Source organism: Lolium rigidum, chromosome 3 (genome assembly GCF_022539505.1).
Source record: "Lolium rigidum isolate FL_2022 chromosome 3, APGP_CSIRO_Lrig_0.1, whole genome shotgun sequence".
Classification (NCBI taxonomy): Eukaryota; Viridiplantae; Streptophyta; class Magnoliopsida; order Poales; family Poaceae; genus Lolium; species Lolium rigidum.
Window position 1 is genome coordinate 336988870 of NC_061510.1, and position 21772 is coordinate 337010641.

General features: G+C 47.8%; 1 protein-coding gene across 1 annotated transcript; it reads left to right on the forward strand.

Moving 5' to 3' along the window:
* Positions 1–1785: 1785 nt before the first annotated feature.
* LOC124703920 (1,4-dihydroxy-2-naphthoyl-CoA thioesterase 1-like) lies at positions 1786–6236 on the forward strand. The gene is made up of 3 exons (XM_047236156.1): positions 1786–1944; positions 2037–2228; positions 5877–6236. The coding sequence occupies exons 1-3, from the start codon at positions 1801–1803 to the stop codon at positions 6027–6029; spliced, it is 489 nt and encodes a 162-aa protein (XP_047092112.1). The 5' UTR covers positions 1786–1800; the 3' UTR covers positions 6030–6236.
* The last annotated feature ends 15536 nt before the right edge of the window (positions 6237–21772 follow it).

A 21772-nucleotide genomic window follows, 5' to 3' on the forward strand; every position in this document is an offset into this window, starting at 1 on the left:
TCCAATGGATAAGGCACCCTTATTTTTAATTTTTTTCTTTGACCAATTTTTTTTAATATATAAAGGTTGTGGTATAAAATTAGGATCATTATTATTAATTTTTTTTTGCGAAACACAGTACAATCAAAGACTCTCATACATACGCGTACACACTCACCCCTATGAACGCACACACGCACACCCTACCCCTATGAGCACCTCCAAGAGACTGCGTTGAATAACTGATCCGGCGGGTCTTGAGATTGACGAAGTCACCACAGGCGCCTCGCTGTCGACGGGAACGTCGCCTTCCACTGAAGAATATTCCGCCTTTATGAGACACCAAAGTGTCAAATCTAGGATTTGAACTCTGGTGAGCTGGGGGTGCCACTGCCCTCCTAACCATCCAACCACGGGTTGGTTAGAAAGTGCTTTTCGATACCAATTCAACGTAAAAAATAATCAAGATTTTGTTGCTCAATTTTTTCTGTCAAAGTTCGTCTGAAATAATATGTGTGCACCTTATTCACTGAAACGGATGTAGTATATGATTTGTTTCATGTGTAATGCCAGTATATTCATATGCTTGTTGTATAAAGAGTTGGATACATATCAAAGAATTAAAATGGATAGTGTAAATAGTTGTTTTTAAGTGTTGTTTCAAATTGCAATTGAAATACTCCCTCAGTCTCATGAAACATGTTAGAAGTTTATCCAGATTTAAATAATCTAGGCATTAAATAGTTTCTAGATATGCTTGAATTTAGGTAAACTTTCGATATGTTTCATAGAACGAAGGGTATAATATTTTGGGATAATAGAGATGTATTATTGTGCTTTGTTGGTTTGTAGCTGGTAATAAAGTATGGGAATTGCACATTGAACGCTCGTGGTTATACCATTAATCCATAAATAATAAATATTTTAGTGGAGTGTGAAATACTCCATCCGCTCAGACTAGCCCCAATGGGAGTATTATAAGTAGTATCATGCATGCCATGTTGGCAAAAATCTGATGTGTCACATCAATTAATGAGGTGAGAGATGAGAGTAGTATCATAATATGATACCGTATCATGACACATAAATTTAGAAAACTTCATGACAAATACATCATGTACACACATTTACATTGAGATTCTACAAAACATTAAATATGACATAAGTATGATACCATTTTATGATAGTAGTACTATGCATTGTGGAGGTGGTATCACAAACTAGTATCATGTGCATGATACTAGTATATGATACTTCCCATTGTGACTAGTCTCATGGACGGCCACATCGTTTTTTGTGTCAAACTTTGACTCATAATTTAGTCAACCAAATTTAAGTTATACTTAGTATTTCATTCAAAATTTTAAGCCATTGAAAAGTTCATTGAATTGTGCATCCGATGATATGATCTTGAATAACATGTAACTCATATTTGGTTCATCCTATCATTATTCAAAGTTTGCCTAAAAAAATAAAGTGGCCTTGTAGTTAAGAACGGAAAATAAATTCTACGTTCAAACAGAACTTTAGAATTTTGAATACACGTGTTCTATTTGGAAGACTAAGGTTTGCACGTGTTGGCTTACCAGTCTGCTATATCAGCGATTGTTACGATGGTCTTGTGTAATTTTCTCCCTCCAGTTGATGTCATCCCCATTCTACGGAGTAGAATATATCTTGCAGTCCGCAGCCACCACCTATTAATTCCCCGTTCGATTTCATTCCCTATTTCCACAGACAGACACGGCACGCGCACCTTCCCCGCACCACACCGCCCCGCAGCCAGGCAACTAACACCTACCGGCCGCGCGGCGCGGCGCCATGGGCGACGCCATGGCCCTGTCGAGCTCCAACTCCAAGACGGCGGAGCTGGACGCGCCGCTCCACGCCCTCGGATTCGAGATCGAAGAGGTCTCGCCGTCGCGGATGACCGGCCGCCTCGTCGTCACGCCCATCTGCGTCCAGGTTTGCCTCTCGTAACTGCCTAACCCGGCCGGCCTTTCTTGCTGCTTTCTCGACGCGCCGTGCGTGTTTGTGATTATGTTTGTGTGTGGCAGCCGTTCAAGGTGCTGCACGGCGGCGTGTCGGCGCTGATAGCCGAGGGGCTGGCCAGTATGGGGGCGCACATAGCCTCGGGCTACAACCGCGTCGCCGGCATGCAGCTCAGCATCAGCCACTTCCGGAGCGCCGCCGTCGGGGACACCATCCTTGCGCGTGCCGTACCCGTCCACATCGGCCGCTCCACCCAGGTTTGTTCGTTTGTTCTCTCTCTGTTTTTCTATAGAGAGAATAGCCAAAATACCACTAGTGAAAACCGAACATGCCAAAATACCACTAGTGAAAGGACCAATTTTCTACAGAGAGTATCCTCTGTGGACAATCCTTGTCCTTGCATTTAGCCCTGAATCTCTAGGGCTCACTATACTCTATGTCAAAGGACCAATCTTCTCTAATGGCTACTTGTTTTAATGCGACTTTAAATGCTTGAGAGTCTGGAAATGTTGCTCCAACATTTTTTTAGATAAAAGGCCAAAAGGCCCGATGTTAAATTAATAACACCCTTAATGGCGAAACATATACAAGATGCTGAGCCCAACTTACAAGGTAGAACCGCACACACACACAAGACAAGGTTCATCCTAAGCAACACCCGCCGACAACGCGAGCAGCCGGCACGACTATTACATTCTACGAAGAGGAAGGGCAAACGCAGGGCAGGATACGTTGTCGGACCGGTGCTCACCGTAGCACAGGCGAGCCGACAACCTCCGCAACCGACGAGATAGCACCACCGTCGCAAACGCCACCAGAGGCCGGCCACCACCAGGAATCGACCAACAAAGCTCACCGCCAGCCAGGGACACCAAGGACGAGCACTTCGAGAAACACCGCGGGTGCAGAACACAAAGGAAGCTTTGCCGAGGAGGGCAGACCGAGGCAGACCTCCACCACCCAGACAACGTAGCGTTGCACAGCGTGAGAACTTTAAGGTGGCATCTTCAAGAAGATGACGACGCAGATGCGCTGCTGCCACCCGATCCGGGGATCTTGTGTTTTCACCTGGAGACTGTGGAGTGACCGCACCGCCACCACGACGCCTCCAAGAAGGGAATGACGTCCACGGCCGCCGCCACCGTGAGCCAGATGGGCAAAGGTTTCCCCCGGCAGATGCAGTCAACATGCCACACGGGGTCTCGACCGTCGCCCTCGAAAAACGCAACAGCCGTACCGCCGTCACACCACGCAGCTCACCGGCACCATGCCGCCCACACGACCATGGACACCGACCAGCATCAGAGTCCTTGGCATGCTCGCCAACCAACAGGACTCCCACCATCCAGGGCCGCCGCTCCGGCAACCCACCAAAGCACACTGTCGACCTAGGGAAACTGCATAACGCTGTTGTGAGAGCACCAAACACCAACCGAGGCGCAAGCCGGCCACCGCACATCTGCACCATCGAGTCAGCCCCCAGCAAAAGCGGCCACCGCGCCAACGGATCTAGGATAGAGGTGGGCTCGAAGGGGTCCGGGGCCCCTGTCCCGGCCCGAACTCGAGGCGGCTTGAACGGGCCACGCCACCCACCACTGCGCCAAGAACCCTCCCAGCCGAGCCGAGCAGGTGCTGCGCCGCCGTCGGACACGCACCACGTCGTGCCGGATCTCACCCGCGTCGGGTCGAGCACCACCAGACCGCTAGGGCCGAGGTCGCGCCGCCTGCCGCCGAGGCCGCTCCGGGAAGTGACCGCCGCCATGAGCACGCCAGGGGCACGCCGTCTCCACTCCGACGCCGAGGATCCGCGCCCAACGCCTAGCGCGGCGCCCTCAACGGCCGTGGGTGGCCCGCGCCACCACCACCGCGCGAAGGGGAAGGGGGCCCCGCTGCCGCCGGCGCCGCCCCGGCGATGCCCTCTGGCTGGCGAGACAGAGGGGGAGGGGAGGGGGGGTTCGGGGAGGGGCACCGCCACGGGCTCCTGGCCGCTCGCAGGAGCGGCGCAAGAGCGCTAGGGTTTCTTTCCTCCGTGACACCTCATTGAAGAGGCTTTCCTCTATCTCTTTTGCTCCAACTTCGATTCGAGGATTATCAACATCTAGTATTCCCAGTGGAACTCTTTGTTAGCAAGTAAAGACTCGTCATCTCCTTTCACGTGTTGTGGATCATAAGAATTATCAACATCTAGTATTCCCAGTGGAACTCTTTTAGCAACTACCTCTGTCTCCACATCATTTTGTTGTTTGGCATCATCATTCTCCTCCCGCAAATAAGTGCTCTCTCCATTGCATCCAACAGGCTGATCATTATCGTACTCCCCTGCATAGGCTTGCTTCGCCAAGCAAAGAATGGTGCATGAACTGGCTGATCATCATCGTTCTTGGACATGATAGGAGGTTTAATATCATCCTTCTCGGCAATGATAGGAGCAGGTTCTTTACTCTCAGTGGTCACACCAAACCATACAATTTTTGTGCTAGAACATCTATCAAACAATTCAGCAATCTCTGATTCAGAAATTAGCTGGGCAGTCTCATCTGCAGCAGGTCCATACCAAATGGTCATTCTCTGATCATTAGACCACATGAACTTCTCCTCCAAGGCAGCATTTATTTGCACCACCGACAAGTTCCGGCCTGCCATTAAATCCCATGTTTTCCCCCTTTGTACACTCTTCTGCCCTCTTTAACTTTCAAATAAGATAGGACGTCTATTTCTACTTTGAAATCATCCATCAAATCAACTCTGAAACACATAAACACAGCAAATTCTAAATTTGCTGCAGTTGCAATAATACTGGGAACAAACAGGGGAAAAACAGAGGGGCGGCTCACCAGGGAAGGGTTCCTATGGAGGTGTGCCGGAGCTTTGCCACACGGCCACGGTCATAGGGTGGCGGGTGACGGGCGGAGGGCGTCGAGCCACGCGGCCACGGTCGGACAGCGACGGGCGGAGGGCGCTGGGCGATGAGCGGCCATGGGCAGAGGGCGTCGAGCGGAGGGCGGCGCGCGGCGGGCGAAGGGCGGCGGAAGAACCGTCAGAGGGACAGAGGGACAGGGGAGCTGCAGGGAGGGATTTGGAGAGGAGTGAATGAGGAAAAAAAATTATGGGGTAATTTCGGATCTGACAAAGAACTAACGGTTTGACTCAGTGTCTCTTGACAACGAACGGCAGTTGTGTTTTGGCTACAAAAAAACTGACCTGACTGTTATTTTGGCAAGTTAGTTTTCACTAGTGGTATTTTGGCATGTTCGGTTTGCACTAGTGTTATTTTGGCTATTCTCTCTTTTCTATAACTTAGTCCAAGACTTGAATTTTTTTAACATCCTCTCTAGTTTTTTTTTGAGGGATTAACATCATCTCTAGTTGATCAAGCTGAGCTACAACATATCTGAGTATTGTCATTTCCTGTAGATTCCCTTCGATTCAGTTGGGCTTGTAGTAGCCTGATAATTACTGCATCTGGATGCATTTGTATTAGCAGAACCGATGCTAGTTATTATCGTATAGTAGAAAGTATTTATTCTGGTGGCCAGTGCTAGTGTAAACTATAAACCGTCCTAGTGATTTGAAGTATGCTACAGATAGTACATCACATTGTTTCTCTGAACTGTATAACTGGGTTTCAGTTATCAAATCTGCTGGTTCAAACTTAGATATTTGTGAACTAGCTAGCGAGTATAACATGCCTGGCATAAATAAATCGCAACTTGGTCTGTCCTTAGGAGAAATATAATGCAACGTATTCCCATGTCAGCATTAAACACCTGACAACTAGTCTAAGCGCATTAACATTGCGAGAATTGTTAAAGACATCTTCTGTATGTGCTTATCACTATCAAATCTCAAAGAAGAAAGGTGGCTATAAATTAACCAAAAATGCTTCTGCTGAAATGGATTTGAAGGTATGGGAGGTAAAGCTATGGAAGATGGATACATCCAAACAGGGGGAAGAATTTCAAATCGCCGAAGCGAGGGTCACACTCCTGTGTAATCTACCGGTCCGAAATGAGCTGAAAACTGTAGGGGAATCTTTTAGAAAATACTCTAGACTGTAAACTCTCCCGACAAACTTGATATGGGATTATCCATTGATCTATGAGTCTGTAAAACTATTTCTTATATGTTTCTTATTTTTATCTTATACCTACACAAATGGATTCTACTGAAAAGAATAATCTTCGTATGTGTGTTTGAATGTTGCAGTATGTAATTACATGTGATTAAGTATGTCATAATGTGACTCCTTTTTGGATATTGTTATTTACCACTTTTTATATATACTACCTGTGACCCAAAATAGATGATGTCATTGAAAGCTCTTTCTAGTACGTCTATTTTGGAACAAAGGTTCTATGGAGTATGGCTGATGGGAAACTGCAAATGGAGGGCGAGCTACATGTAGCTCTGTATATTTGAAAATTTATCAATTATATTTTGAAGTTACAGAAAAATCTGAAATAAAATTCTAGATGTAGCCAATGATGAAATCTACAAACATGTAAAATTAAATGTGAAAATTCTTTGTATATTAGGCTACGCAAATGTAGCCTACAATGCAAACAATTTCGCATTAAAAATTTACACGTCTATGGATTTCATTATTGGCTACATCGAGGATTTTTTCAAATATTTTCAAAGAGCCGTGTTATGGTGATTGGGCAGTATTACCGAGTACTACTGCTCTAATTTGTTCTGTCCGTCCGATCGAGGAACTTAATTATGCATTTTAAATTAAGGTAATCAGGGTATTGTGGTAATTTCGTTAGCCTAACCCACCCAGCACAAATGGTGGCTCGGGAGCACGACCTGGTCCACGATCTCAGTCCCCCGCCGCCGCAATCCTCTGCCCCTGCCGCGCCGCCGCTCACCGGACGCGCACCCGAATCAGACCTGCGCCTCCGCACTCCATTCCTGCACTGCGCCCGCCTCACCCGCTTCATCAAAGAGCTCGACCACCTCGCCTGCTCGCCCAAGAGGCACGAGCTCGCCCGCGTCCTCCGGGAGGTCTCTCTCCTCGTCCACGATCTATCACCTCTCGGCAAGTGCACTGAACCGGCACCAATCAGGCTCTCCCACAGTCTCACTCTGAACCCCCACGCCGGCGTCGTCCCTGCAATCCACCGCCACATCTGCGCTGGTGATCTCCACCTGGCAGTGCAAAGCACCTCGAAACACAGCTAAGGTATACCGTATACATACTGTTCCACACAAATTAGCAAGATCTTGTAAACACTGTCTTGGTTACCTACACTACATGTGTATTATATGCTGTATTTGGCGATCTAAGGCACCTTTTTTGCTGTCTCTTTGGTAGATTTTGCAGAATGCTAGCTTCAGATATCCTTTTCTTAAGGAATGGAGATTTTGGAAAAGGAGGACTTTTGGGAAATTGTGATTTGGTCATGTTTCATGATCTCTTCATGTCTTTTATCTAACCTGCCACTCCACCTTAGTTAACTAGCATTTCCATGTATATGAAAGAGTTGATAGGTTGCTTGCTTGGTTTTAATTTGATCATAAAGTGGCACTAGTGAACCTACTATGGCATTTGTTTGAGACCGGGCGTTAAAGAGAGTTCCTTTCTATATATCAGATAAAGGAAAATGCTTTGATTTTTCTAGTTTAGAATGGATTTTAAGGTCTGAAGGTGATGCTCAAAAATACTGAGATGTAAGAGAGATATTTAACAGCATTTAGATTTGTATTTCAGAATGGTGATATCATGTTTTATTCTAGTCAATAAGGCACATATTGGTGTTTTGAGGTTTCTAGAAGAATATATATCTTGGAAGAGAAAGTGAAGCTGTTGGAAGTACTACTTGGTGTGGTTCTGTTATGGTGCTGCTAGAGGGATGGCGCGAGAGGGCCGGCCGGGGGCCTTGAACACGGCCGGTGGCAAGAGGGAAGAGATTTCCTTCTTAATTCTTACTTCATTAGATTGATACATCACCGCTCCTTATATAGAGAGGTTTACTTAACTCCCTAAGCAAACGACCCTTATCTCTAATTAACCCTAAGACTAACGGGCTATACCGCTAGCCCAAGCCCATTACGTACTCTAACACTACACCCCACCTGGATATGCAGCTCGTCCTCGAGCTGCAACCTAAGAGCATCTCCAGCAGGCGCGCTATATCGCGGCGCGCTAAAAGAAAAATTCTGCGCGCGCTATACCGTTGCCGCGCGCCGGATCGATTTCTCCTCCGCCGGGTGTGCCATTTTGCAGCGCGCGTTGGCGCGGTAAAATAGCACCTCCGCCGGAGGCGCCATTTTGCAGCGCGCGGACGCGGCGCAAACAGCAAACACACACAAATATGCATCCAAGAAGATGAAACAATATATAAAAATTCACAAATATATTGTACCATCCAAATACAATACATTGTTCACAACAATACTTCACATCAAATACAACACATACAACAATACAACATGGTTTTGAGACAATACAACACATGGTTTTCAAACAAATACAACAAATATGGAACTATTGTTGTCCATTCCAATTCCACCATTCTTCCATGAGATCTTTTTGAAGATCATCATGTGTGTCGTTACACCGAATGGCATGGTATGAGGCAATGAATCGGGCAATCCTATGTGCGGACCTCGTCGCTTGCACGGGAACCCCCATCAAGTCGTAGTGGGTATGATCCACATCTTTTCCGCGATCATCCTCTATAATCATGTTGTGCATGATTACACACGCGGTCATGATATACCAAAGGCATTCTTGATCCCAAAATCTAGCCGGTCCTCTAACTATGGCAAATTGGGCTTGCAAAATCCCAAATGCTCTCTCTACATCTTTCCTAGCCGCCGCTTGTGCATTGTGGAATTGAGTTTGCTTTTTACCTCTTGGTTGAATAATTGGCTTCACAAATGTTTGCCACCTTGGGTATATGCCGTCGGCGAGGAAGTAGCCATAGTTGTACTTGCGGCCATTTGCTTCAAACTCCACCAATGGACCTTCCCGCATTGCAAGTCTTGTCATTAGTGGTGACCGTTGAAGAACATTGATGTCATTGCAAGATCCGGGCATTCCAAAGAAAGCATGCCATATCCAAGTCTCTTGGTCGGCCACCGCTTCAAGTACTATGGTGGCATCCTTCTTGTAGCCTTTGAATTGTCCATGCCATGCCGCTGGACAATTCTTCCAACTCCAATGCATACAATCAATGGAACCAAGCATACCGGGAAATCCCCGGTTGGCGTTGATCTCCAAAAGCCTTGCCTTGTCTTGAGCATTGGGGGCTCTCAAGTATGTGGAGCCAAAAACATTGACAATTGCAACGACAAAGCGCTTCACACACAAGATAGAAGTGCTCTCTCCCATGGCCAAATGATCATCAATAAGATCCGCCGGTATACCATATGCCAACATACGCAAGGCGGCGGTCACCTTTTGATATGTGCTATGGCCAAGTTCTCCGGCGGCATTCCTCCTTTGCTCGAAGAAGCGATCATATTTGGTGACCTCCGCTGCAATGTGCTTGAACAAGTTGAGACTCATCCGGAAACGCCGCCGAAAATAGCTTTCGGGAAAATCGGATTCTCATTGAAATACGACCGCATCAACTTCTCATGCCCTTCAATCCTTTCTCTCCACAACTTCTGTCTACCGAACACCGATCCACCAAATTTTGGCCTCTTAACGGCGCGGTATGCTAATAGTATCGATATGTTCTCCTCTTCTTCTTGGTCGAACTCGTCATCCGATGAATCATATGAGGAACTCTACAAACATATGTATGAAATTACTTCACTATGAACTATTGTAGCTACTTGGCGAGTAATAGAGGCCGGCCGGTGGAGGTTCATACCTTGCGAGCAAATGGGCGAGCACCATGGGCGCGCCATGTTGCAAGCAAGCTCGACGACGACGAGGACGACATGTCGACGCCTGCGCAGAGGAGAACGCGACGGCGGCGCGAAGGGGCCGCGGAGAAGGACCGCCGGCTACAACTCCTCGCTGATGGCCGCGCGAGCGACACAGCGCGGCGGAACGTCCGCCGCTGCCAGGAGGAGGTGCGGGCGACGCGGATCTACAACGCGGCGGCGCGCAGAAGCGGGGGCGGCGGCGGGGTCGACCGGCGGCGGCTGGATTTCGCGCCGGCGGTAGGTGGGGAAATGAAGGCGCGGGCGCGGGGGAGGAATTTTCCAGCCGTTGGCTTTTTCGCGCTTGGACGAGCGATGCCGCGCGCTGTAGCCGACGCGCCAGATATGCCGCTCCGGATTGTGCAAAAAGCCGCGCGCCCTAAAAATTTTACAGCGCCGCGCCGTTTACCGCGCCTGCTGGAGCGCCAGATTCTGTCCCGCGCGCGCTATATCGGACGTTTTTATGCCGTGCGGCCTATATAGCGCGTCTGTTGGAGATGCTCTAAACAAACTATGACTAACAGGTTCATGCGTGCTTCCAGGATTGGATTGATGATACTGTTGCAACGTATCACTAGAAATTATTGAATGCTCCAAATGAACCCGAAACTTGTACTAGTGTTTGTAACTGTTTCCGTTGTAATTAATTTGGTGCATTTCTGTTCTGAGTTGGAAGTCCAAAGTACAGCAGAGTACATGCGGAAATTTTCTAAAATTGCTACCACTTCCTAAGTTCCTATGTAGCATATCTGTCTGCTGCTGATGGTCATTGAATCTTTTCTCTACTGCATGCTCCTCCTCTAGGACACTCATAGGTCATAGCAGGTTCAGAGGTTTTGCTTCGCAGACTAAACAACTAATTGGCGCACGAGTTACACTCTTTTTTCGAACCAATCATTCAAACACAATTATTTCAACCAATCATTCGAACACAAAGGTTATCCGTCTAAATCTTGTGTAAAGGTACTCTTTAATTCTAAGTGTGACATGTATGTGGTTGAGTTCCAGAGTTCTGATGAAAGAGGCCAATGCATTGGAGACACCTTCCAAATAAGAGAACAGAAAATATATGCCAGAAGTATATGTTAAGAAAACAATCTGGCAGGTCAACTACTCGTCCAAGTTTTAATCATTTGCACCCACATTCTTTCAACAAAAAAATAACACCCATATGTCATTTGTAATAAGCATAAACAAATGTACAGATTCCATCCAAGATGCATCTCTCAGTGCAAGCTTGTGCTTATCTTCGGAAGTTCGATCCTGACGGTGTTGATCTGAAAATGTTGCATTGTGGGTTCCACCCGGAGAGCACATCCAGCAGTGGAAGCCAAATATGCATCAACAACACCTCATAGCTGGGGCAGCGAGCAGAACATTTAACACAACATAAGACTGCAGTCGCGTCCCCTAAACCGTCCCCCAAAGCGATTTGGGGCGCACCGGACAAAAAAAGTTTCCAGCCTCGTCCTCCAAAGCCGCTTTTTGTCCGACGCGTCCCGATACGGTGTCCAGCGCTCCGAGCTCGTCCCCGTCCCACAGGGGACGCACTGGTGATGCCGGACGCACCGAAAAGCGAGGCGGGGAGTGGCGGGGCCGCCCCGTCAGCGGCACGTCGAATTTTAACCTAACCGCCACCTACCTCCCGACGGAAGCTATTGGCGCGCAGCGACGGTGCAGTTCCCGCAGAGGCGCAGCGAAGCGTCTCGTCGCCGCCTAGCTCTGCGTGCCGGCGTTAATGAGCACCACGCTCCCTCCGGCCTATAAAAAGGGCCGCCTTTCATCGTCACTCTCACACACAAACCCTAGCGCCTCTCTCCCCAACCCTAGCCGCCACCATCTGAAGAGTCGACGCCATGAATGGTAGAGCCGGAGGTCGAGTTCGTGGCCGTGGTCGTGGCCGCAGCCGCGGCCACGACAAAGCTAAACGCTCGCTGTCGCCTGCGACGCCGTCGTCGTCCTCATCATCGGAAAGGCAGGACAAGGAGGGGCCCGTGCTATTCGAGTTCATCATCGTCCTCAAGGGCGACCCACACGACATCCAGAGGCCGCCGACGACTTCGCCGACTTCGTCGCCAACGACGAGCGCCCGGGCTCGCTACATCTGCGGGAGGATGGCTGCCACTGCTGCCGGTGGATCGTCGACGTGATCTACAACGCGCGCGGCAGGATGTACCTCCACATCGGTTGGGAGAAGTTCGCGCGCTACCAACACTTCGAAACCGGCTTCATGCTCGTGTTCTCCTACTTCGGCGACAGGGACGTGAGCATCAAGGTGTTCGACGAGACGCGTTGCCGCCGGAACTACCACGTTGATAGCGCCGAGGAGGACAACGACTGAAGAGTGTTGTTTATTCGCAGCGAAAAAAATGCACGAAGGTTTCTGGATGTTCTTCCTCGGAAGAACCAACAGGGGCACCCTCACCAGCTGGATTTCCAGTTTGGGTGACTGGGTGTGCCCTCGAGTGTTCTTCCTTGACAGCGAACACACGAAACCTTCGATGCCCGGCCTAGTTAGGTTTAGTTTTTTTGCAATCTTTTATATTTGTGTCAACCATGGTTCAAACTATGTATTAGTTTGTGGAAAACCCTGTTTCAAACTATATCTTCATGTAAACCACGTTCCCAATTACTCCCTCCGTCCCAAAATGTAAGGCGTCTAAGGATTGGTCAAAAGTCAAATCTTACAAACTTTGACCAAATATTTAGAAAAAAATATTTACATCTACAATATCAAATTGACATATTAAGAAAATATACTTTAGGGTGAATCTATTGATAATGATTTAGTATTGTAAATATTTATATTTTTGTGTATAAATTTGGTCAAAATTTAAAAACATTGACTTTTAACTAATCCTTAGACGTCTTGTATTTTGGGACGGAGGAAGTATGTATTAATTTGTGGAATATTTCTTCTTTTTATTGAAATAAAAATGCAAAAAACAAAAAAGAGTATTTTAATGTTTGGGGGCGGCGTTTGGGGACGCGGCCGCGGCACGAACAAAACACGTCCCCCAAACGCTTGATCCGGCGTGCTTTGGGAGACGGTTTGGGGGACGCGACTGGAGATGCTCTAAAAAATGAGCAAACTATATACACTAGAATTCTCCTCATTAAAGTTAGTTTCTCAATCTATCTAGCGTTAGAATGCCCCTAGATAAAATTCAACAAAATTACAATGACATATGCCCATGACTGCCTGCCTAGTGTTTAGCTCCAAAAGCCTTCAATCCCTGCGGATCACAATTGTTGTTTCTGTCGCAAGCAGTGGATCACACATTTTTGCAATGTCAGTTTGCAACTGAAATCTGGAGTCCCATCAAATCAGTGTATGGCGTCAAACTGAATCTATAGAATTTCAGAAGTGTTAAGCAATGGTAACTCCAGCTGAAGCTTCCTAGGTCCATGCCACTGTTTTCGCTGTCACAATCAGACACATATGGTAAACTCGGAATGGTGGATCGTTCATGTAAATTGCTCTGAAAAGATGGTAATGCAAATCTGCCGAGCAATGCAAAACATCGGCGACTCACCAGCGTGATGGCGCGGCGAGGCACGCCAGCAAGCGTCGGGATTCAAGAACAGCGAAGAACCATGGCTGGGAGATCTCTAGAGCGCGGATCCCTGGAGCACGAAGACGTGGGGAAGAGATTGGTGGTGCCACGGGGGCCTAGGGTCAATGGGGATGGCGATTCTGAGCTCCCGAACGGCGGCAACTCTCCACAGAGCCAGGGGAGATGCGGGAAAGTGTCCAGAACAAACAAAAACTCACTTTGGAGACGATCAGGTGGATAGACCGGTGGAGACGCGGTGGTAAAGCCTTGGTCCACGGCGGCGATCAGGCGGAGGCGGGGAACAGGGGAAGATGGAGACGAAGGCGAGGCTCGGGCCGATTCCTCGCGCAGAGCCCCGGGGCGCCGGCGGCGGCGGGGCCTCTCTCTCCCCCGCGTGGCTGTGGTGGCGCGGGCTGGGGCGGTCGGCGGGGGCGCCGTGCTTCACGTCTGGCGCGGCGGCGCGGTGGCCTGACCACGGCGTGGTGAAGGCGCTTCTCCGGCGGGGTGGCGGCGCGGCTCTGGCTTCTGGCCGGCCGGCGCGGCCCTGCGACGGCGCGCCGTGGCCATGGGTGGCGGCGGCGGGCCCAGATCTGGGCCAGCGGGCCTAGGTCTGGGCCTCATCAGGGCTGCTTCGGGAGGGCGGCCTCGATGCGTCTGGTCGGCGAGCAGCGAGGGCGCTGGTTCGTCTCCCCCGATGTCCTGTGGCGGGCATCGTGGTGGGTTCCTCGGTCCGGCATCCTCGACTCCTCGGGATGAGAGGCGGCGGCGGGCGGCGTCTGCGGCGTGGAGCTAAGGTTCTTGTCGGTTCTGAGGTAGTAGCTGCTGTCCTGGCTCATGCTAACCTTTCCCCCACCTCCCGGACGAAAGTCCAAAATCTTGTTGATTGGGCGGCGGCGACGCGCTGTTGCGCCGTGACCTTCTTGGAGGCGCCGCCTGGGGAGGTTTCGGTAGGTTGGCGGAGCTGAAGGTTGCAGCTTTGGGCAATGTCGGTCCTTGAGCAGCTGCGGTGATCTCTAGCCCGTATGCGTGTGTCGACGGCAGTCTGCCCCGTCCTCTGCAGATGCTCCCGGCGGATTTCTCGTCATTGGTGGATGTCCAAGTGCTCGGCAGTGCGGCCGGTATGGTGTGATCCTTGTCAAGGTAGTATTCTCCAGGGTGGCGACGGGTCCTGAGCCCAACACCTCTGCGGCTCTCGGGTGAGCCTGTCTCATGTCCGATGGTTCGACGCCTTCGAACCAGGCGAGGGGGCAGGGGCCCTTTTCGGCATGAGAACAGGTTGGTGCTTCTGGTGCTTGGTGTCCTGGCTGTTCTCCTTGGAATCAAGACTACAATTCTGCTTCGGGCAGTGCCTCGCCGTGCCTTCCGGTCGGTGTCCTTGGTGTCGAACAGCGGCGGTCTGCACTCCTGCAAGCTTGTCCTCGCTCGTAGTGCAGTGTTGTAATTCGTTCTGTATGTACCCGTGTATCTTTCCTGCCGTGGTGTGCGTGTGTGGTGTGGTGCCCTGTTGTAACTCCTGGCCGGTTGATGGCTTTGTTAATTCAAAGCTGGGCTTTCGAGCCTTATGTTTAAAATTCCTCGCGCAGAGATGACCGGTGCGGTTGCGTTGAGCCGCTGATTCACGGTCTCGAGGCAGACGGCGGGGACGGGTGGTGTGGCTAGTGGACTCAAACTGACATATTTACCCTTTCAATAAATAAAATAATTTAGTACTTTCCAGTACTTTTCAATACTTATTTTTTTGTACTTTCCAGTACTACCTATTTTCCCACCGTTGGATTAGCCTGGTTCGACGGTTCATAAAATCGCCAATCATGGTAAAACTTGTAATTTTTAAAACCTAAAAATATGATTTCAAAATTTTAAAAATAAAGAGCTACATATAGATCAAACTCTATTTGTCCGCTCTCGCTGATGTACTACTGAAGTGCCTAGCTAGCTACTATGTACGGCCATCATAAATAGCACAGCTAATTGTTAAAATATGGTATACCCCATCTCCTCGTTCTTGGTTATATAAACTGTACTGAAAGGAGCAGAAGGGAAAAGATATAAGGTGCGAAAATCAAGTTTCATGGTATATTCTTCTTTCTTCAATTATGTGAGTGAAAAGATATAAAGGATTTCGGCCTTGTTGTCATGCCCACCTGCAAAGCTCCAGCATCTTGTATTGTAACTGCCTAATTTGGCCTTGCAACTTTCTCGGGGCTCCGTCTGTGTTTGTGTTTATGTTTCTTTGTGGCTGGCCCCTGTCCGGTAGCCGTTCAAGGTGTTGCATGGCAGTGTGTCGACGCTGATAGCAGAGGGCTTCGTGAACTCAGCGTCAACCATTTGGCGTCGGTGACACTGTCCTTGCGTGTGCCGTCCCTGTCCATATCGGCGACCGGCCGCTCCACCCAGGTAGGTTAATTGTTCTCGTGCTGTTTTCCGTATACACAATGGTTATCTGTAACCTACTCCAAGTGCCATGTCAGTTATAATCATGGCTTGAATGAACTTGATCTGAAAATAACAAGGTTCGTATGTGTGGTTGAATGTTGATGTATATAATTACCCTGCAATTGAGTATATCATCGAGATTGATTGAAAGGGATGTGCCAACTTGCGAATGTGACTTCCGTTTAGATATACTATTTATTCACAATTTTACGGACGGTGACACTGTTCTTGCACGTGCCGTACCCGTCCGCTCCACCCAGGTTTCAGGTTTGTTAATTTGTTCTCTCGCCTTTTTCTGTAACTTTGTCCAAGAAGTGAAAATTCTTGACACCTTCTCTAGTTGATCACGCCGAGCTACTCCAGTTCTTAATTATCAGAGTATTGTCATTCCCATAGATTCTCTTCGATTTACTGCATTTGGATGCACTTCCATTAGCAGAACCGGTGCTAGTTGTTATCGATAGTTGAGCGTATACATGCTGACGGCTGGTGCTACTGTAAACTGTAAAAGTGAGAACACATTTCATTGTTTTTCCCAACGGTGAAACAAAGTTTCAGTCAAGCAAGAACAATGATATACTTCCTCCGATTTATATTATTTTTTATTAATATTCATATTATCGATAAGTAATATGGACCGGAGAGAGTATCAGTTGGTAGGGGGAGTTTAAATTTCTTTGAGCTAGCTAGCAGAGTAACATGCCTGCCATAAATAAATCGCAACTTGTTCTGTCCTTAGGAGAAGAATAATGCGACATATTCTCACGTCAAGGTGTGTTAGAGTACGTCATGGGCCTGGGCCCGTTAGTCTTATGGTTTGCTTAGGGGTCAAGTAAGCCTTGCTTAGGAGTCAAGTAAACCTCTCTATATATGGAGAGGAGATGTATCAATCTAATCAAGCAAGAATTAAGAAGGAAATACCTTCCTCTTGCCCGGCCGTGGGCAAAGGCCCCGGCCGGCCTTCTCGCGCCCTCGCAGCCCTCTCTCTCCCTCCCAAACCCTAGCAGCCACATAACACTTGGTATCGATAGCTCTCGTTCGATCATGTCCAGCCCTCCACCGAGTTCTTCCCACCCGCCGCCGCCGCACTCCGACGTCCCCGCCGTTCTCTCCCGGCGGAGATCTCCGCAGCCCTCCGCGATCTCACCACCGCTGTCCAGGAGATCCGCCTCTTCTCGGCCGGTCCCTACAGCCGCCGCCGCCGGCGGCGCTGCGCCGCCGTGGCAGCCGACGCACCGAGCGGCCTCCGCCGCGATCGCCGGGCCGGCCGCAGCCGACGCTGCTGCTGTCGTCGCCGCCACCCGACGTCGGGCTGCTGCAGTCCCCGCTACCGCTGTCCACCATCGTCGGGCCGGGCCCTACCTCGGCGCCCGGGGTCCCTCTTCTCCGGCAGCCGGCCGCCTTCTTCCCCACCGGGACGCTACAGCAGCAGCAGCAGCCGCTGCCGCCGCCACCAACGCCGCTGCAGCTGCTGTCCTCACCGACGATGTCCCTGCCGTTCGGTGGGCAGCTGCAACAACAGCAGCAGCAGCAGTTGCCGTCACAACCGACACCGCAGCAGCGGCTGCTGCCGCCACCGACGCCGTCCCTGCCTTTCGGCGGTGTGGGAGCGACCTTGGCCCCGGGATCTACATCGACACCGCCCGGGATGCCCTTCCACCAGGTCGGTTTCCCTCCGTTGCCGTCACCGCTTCCGGCTTGGATCGCTATCCGCCACGTATCGGCGGCGGTGAGGCTGCAGGCTGCTGCGCGCGGCCTCCTAGTGCGTCGGCGTGTGCGGGAGATGCGTGATCTACAGCTGCAGCTCCTCCAAGTTGCGCTTCGTTGCGCATTGGACCTCGATCTCGTCCGCTGCGTCGGGGATCTTGGGCGTGCGGTTTCCCCCACGGGTGGCGGACATGCTGTTTCTCCCGCGGGCAGCGACCTCAAAGTCTGCGCCATCGATAGTCATCCAGCGGGGAGAAGGCATGGTGTCACCGACAGGAGCGCACCGCGTAGCACCACTGCATTCTGCCGCCGGCCGCCGCGCGAGCTCCTTTTGTCCCGCTGGTTTCCATGGGATCCAGGTGGTTGTACGGGTGCACGTCCGACGAGCGGATGGTGTCCACTTTATGTTCAGGGGTCAACAATAAAGCGTCCCAGTCCATTTCAGGTTGAGAGTAATAAAACAAGCCGAGATGTAAAAGGCTCGTTTTTAGGTGTTAGGGTTGTGTTGCATCGAGTCATGGTTTGTTTAGGTTGCAGTTCGAGGACGAGCTGCATGTCTAGGTGGGGTGTAGTGTTAGAGTACGTCATGGGCCTGGGCCCGTTAGTCTTATGGTTTGCTTAGGGGTCAAGTAAGCCTTGCTTAGGAGTCAAGTAAACCTCTCTATATATGGAGAGGAGATGTATCAATCTAATCAAGCAAGAATTAAGAAGGAAATACCTTCCCTCTTGCCCGGCCGTGGGCAAAAGGCCCCCGGCCGGCCTTCTCGCGCCCTCGCAGCCCTCTCTCTCCCTCCCAAACCCTAGCAGCCACATAACAAGGTGAAACACGTGACAACTCGTCTAAGCCGGATTAACATTGTGAGAATTGTTAAAGATATCTTAATATACTTATCACTATCAAATCTCAAAGAGTAAAGGTGGCTATAAATTAACCAGAATATGCTTGTGGTGTAATGGATTTGAAGGTATGGGAGATAAAGCTCTCGAAGATGGGCAAACCCACACAGGGGGAAGGACCTCAAATTGCCGAAGCTAGGGTAACACTCCTATTTAATCTATCTACCAGTGCCAGATGAGCTGAAAAGTGCAGGAGATTCTCTTAGAAAATATTTCAAACTGTAAAATTCTCCCGAAAAGCTCGATATGGCCTGTCGTACAATCCATTGCTATGTGACAGTAAAATTATTTGTTATAAGATTTTTCATTTTTTCATTTATACCTACGCGAACGGGACAGCTGAAAGGAACACGCTTCGTATTTGTGGTTGATGCTTATTATTACTCATCAATTTAGTAGGTCATACTGTGACACCTTTGGATTAGTTCACCATTATGATACCTTTGGATTAATTCACCATTATGATATATGCCATAACTCTGATGCATAAGCAATACTCCTACTACTATTGAAGGGCCTAGCTACCATTACATCATGATTAATACCACACCCTCTTGTTAGAATACTTCATCTCCTAGTTTTCTCTTCTTTTGGTTATATAAAGGGCTGAAAAGGAGCATAAGGTAAATGATATTAGGTGCAGAAATAAGGTTCAATGGTATAAGTACATCTTTCTTCGAATATGTGCCTATAAGGATAGGAGGCATCAGGAAAAGGATTTTCATTGGGCCAAAGAGTAAGACCATGACAAAAGATCTCGCTAGTCCATGTCGTCAAACAAATTCTGGTTCTATGGGACAAGCCAGTGCAAATGCAGTGCGACTGCAAAGAAATGATCCAGGTCGCACTATGTGAGCTATATACGGAGTTTTGAACGAGAAAAAAAGCTTGCTCTGTAATAGGCTTGATTTGAAGGTTTGCAGGGTCAAGAGATTGGGTAACTGTGTGGAAAGCGAACTAGTAAGATTGGGCGTAGTGGTTGTACTGGGAATGTTTTGCTAGGATCAGTTCCGTCCTGCGTGGTGGATATTGATCAGAACATTAATCGTTGATCAATATATTAACCTCTGAAAAAACCAAGACAACTAAGTTTATCCTCAGACTACTTTTGGAGCACTGGAAGGTTCCAAATTGGTCATCATCTTGGTTATATGGTGGATAGAGCGGGAGCGCATTAGTCATTTGATCCTGAAACTATACCCCAAGACAACTAAGTTTATCCTCAGACTACTTTTGGAGCACTGGAAGGTTCCAAATTGGTCATCATCTTGGTTATATGGTGGATAGAGCGGGAGCACATTAGTCATTTGATCCTGAAACTATACCCCCCCCCCCCCCCCCCCGTAACTAACCTAGTTTTCTCTGTGAACATGATCAATGTACCTTTTTGCCTTCATGGTTCGATTGTGGTGTTTGGCTCAAAATGACTACATTCAAACTTTCTACTAGTGTTATCTTGGATATAGTGGCTCTTAACTAAGCCAATTACCACTATGCGCCGAGGGCCAAGCTAAAACGAATCACAGTACAGCTCATATATCTTCTCTTTTCCCCGAATCTGATTTGATTCCCCTGACATGGTTGCAAACCCGATGCACCAGGGATGGAGCCTCCTAGTGAGAAGTACTACATCCCTTTCAAGGAATAAGGCGTCCTCTTTTTACGTGTTTTTTGTTTGACTAAGAATTATTTCAAATAGATAAACATTGTTTGTATGAAATTAATATCATTGAAAAGTTCTTTTCAATACGAATCTAACGATACTAATTATATATAATATAATCAAGATTTTGTTGCTCAATTTTTATGGTCAAAATTTGTCTTGAAATACGCGTGCGCCTTATTCCTTGAAATGGAGGTAGTAACACAGAAAGTAAGTATTTTTACTAATTTATATTGCTACCTTTGTAGTATGACTGTGTGAGTATTATAGATGTGGTAATGTAAAAAAGCAATATTTATTATTTTGTAGAGTTATTTTTGCTTGGGATGTATGATGACATGGTAATCATAACCATCTCTTTCCTTAATTAATTATATGACATGTTAAAAATGATTAGTTGGCATGACATGTAAGAGCAAGTTTAATAGTATAGCCAACTGATGGCGATTAGCAGCTGTCATATCATCTATAGCCAACATGTACAATACTACCTCCAACCCAAAGCTTAAGACTTTTTTTTAAAAGTCAAACCAACTGAAGTTTGACCAAACTTTTAGAAGTATCTTTCAACAAATATGATCTTTTGTAGATACCATATAAAAATTATTTCATTATTTATCTAATGATATTGATTTTGTATTTTGCATGTTAATGATTTTTCGTAAAAAAAATTAGTCAAATTTGACATAGTTTCACTTTCTAAAAAAGTGTAAGCCTTAAGTGTTGAGATGGAGGTATTAGTTGGCTATAAGAACGTATTACTTATCAATATATGGCTCACCTTGCGCTCTCGCAAACTGTCTAGAAACACGTGCTAGAGTTGGCTCTTGTATTAGAGTCCATTTACTTTCTCTCCTTCAACCAGGCAAGAATACATTATTTAAATTCTACTGTACTTATATATGAGTAGTCTAAGAGTGAGGCAGATATGACTAGGGGCCAGTTTGGTATTAAAGTAATTTTGAAGTATTTGGAGAATACTTTGGCTTCTGAAAATATTGAATTGTACTTCATGGTGTTTAGATATACTAAATAGTATGGTTTTAAAACCAAAACATTCTTCAAAAGTATGGTTTTATTTTAAATAGTAGAGAAATAGGTCCGACCCTCTTTTAAACTATGCCACTTCTTCTATTCGTGGATATAAGTTGTATAATTTTTGGCACGAAAATTAAGAAACACACATGAAAAGAAAACTACAAGGTTTTGGTGGGATTGAAGTTGGACAATTGAGGAGACTATAGAGGGGTTTTCAAAACATAAGGAAACACAAGCAAACCCCTAAAAAATTCACACAGGTTGTCCAACGCAAAAAAGGACGTACCCAGTGCTGAGAACTCCCGCATTGTGCGGGGTCTGGGAAGGTGTTAGTGGCAAGTCTTACCCTCACGAAGTGCAATGTGAGGAGACCGCGACTCGAACCGGTCTGTGCGGGGTCTGGGGAAGGTGTTAGGTTGTCCAACGCAATATACCTTATATTTGGAGACTTTTCTCAAAAGCCTATACACCTTATATCTAGGAACGGAGCGAGTATTTGTTAACTATATGCGATAAAATACTTTGGTTTTAAAATACTTCGGTTCTAGAAAATACTGATCTAACCAAACTAAGCCTAATTGACTAAATCACATAGAAATCAGAGTATATAGAGTATAAATGG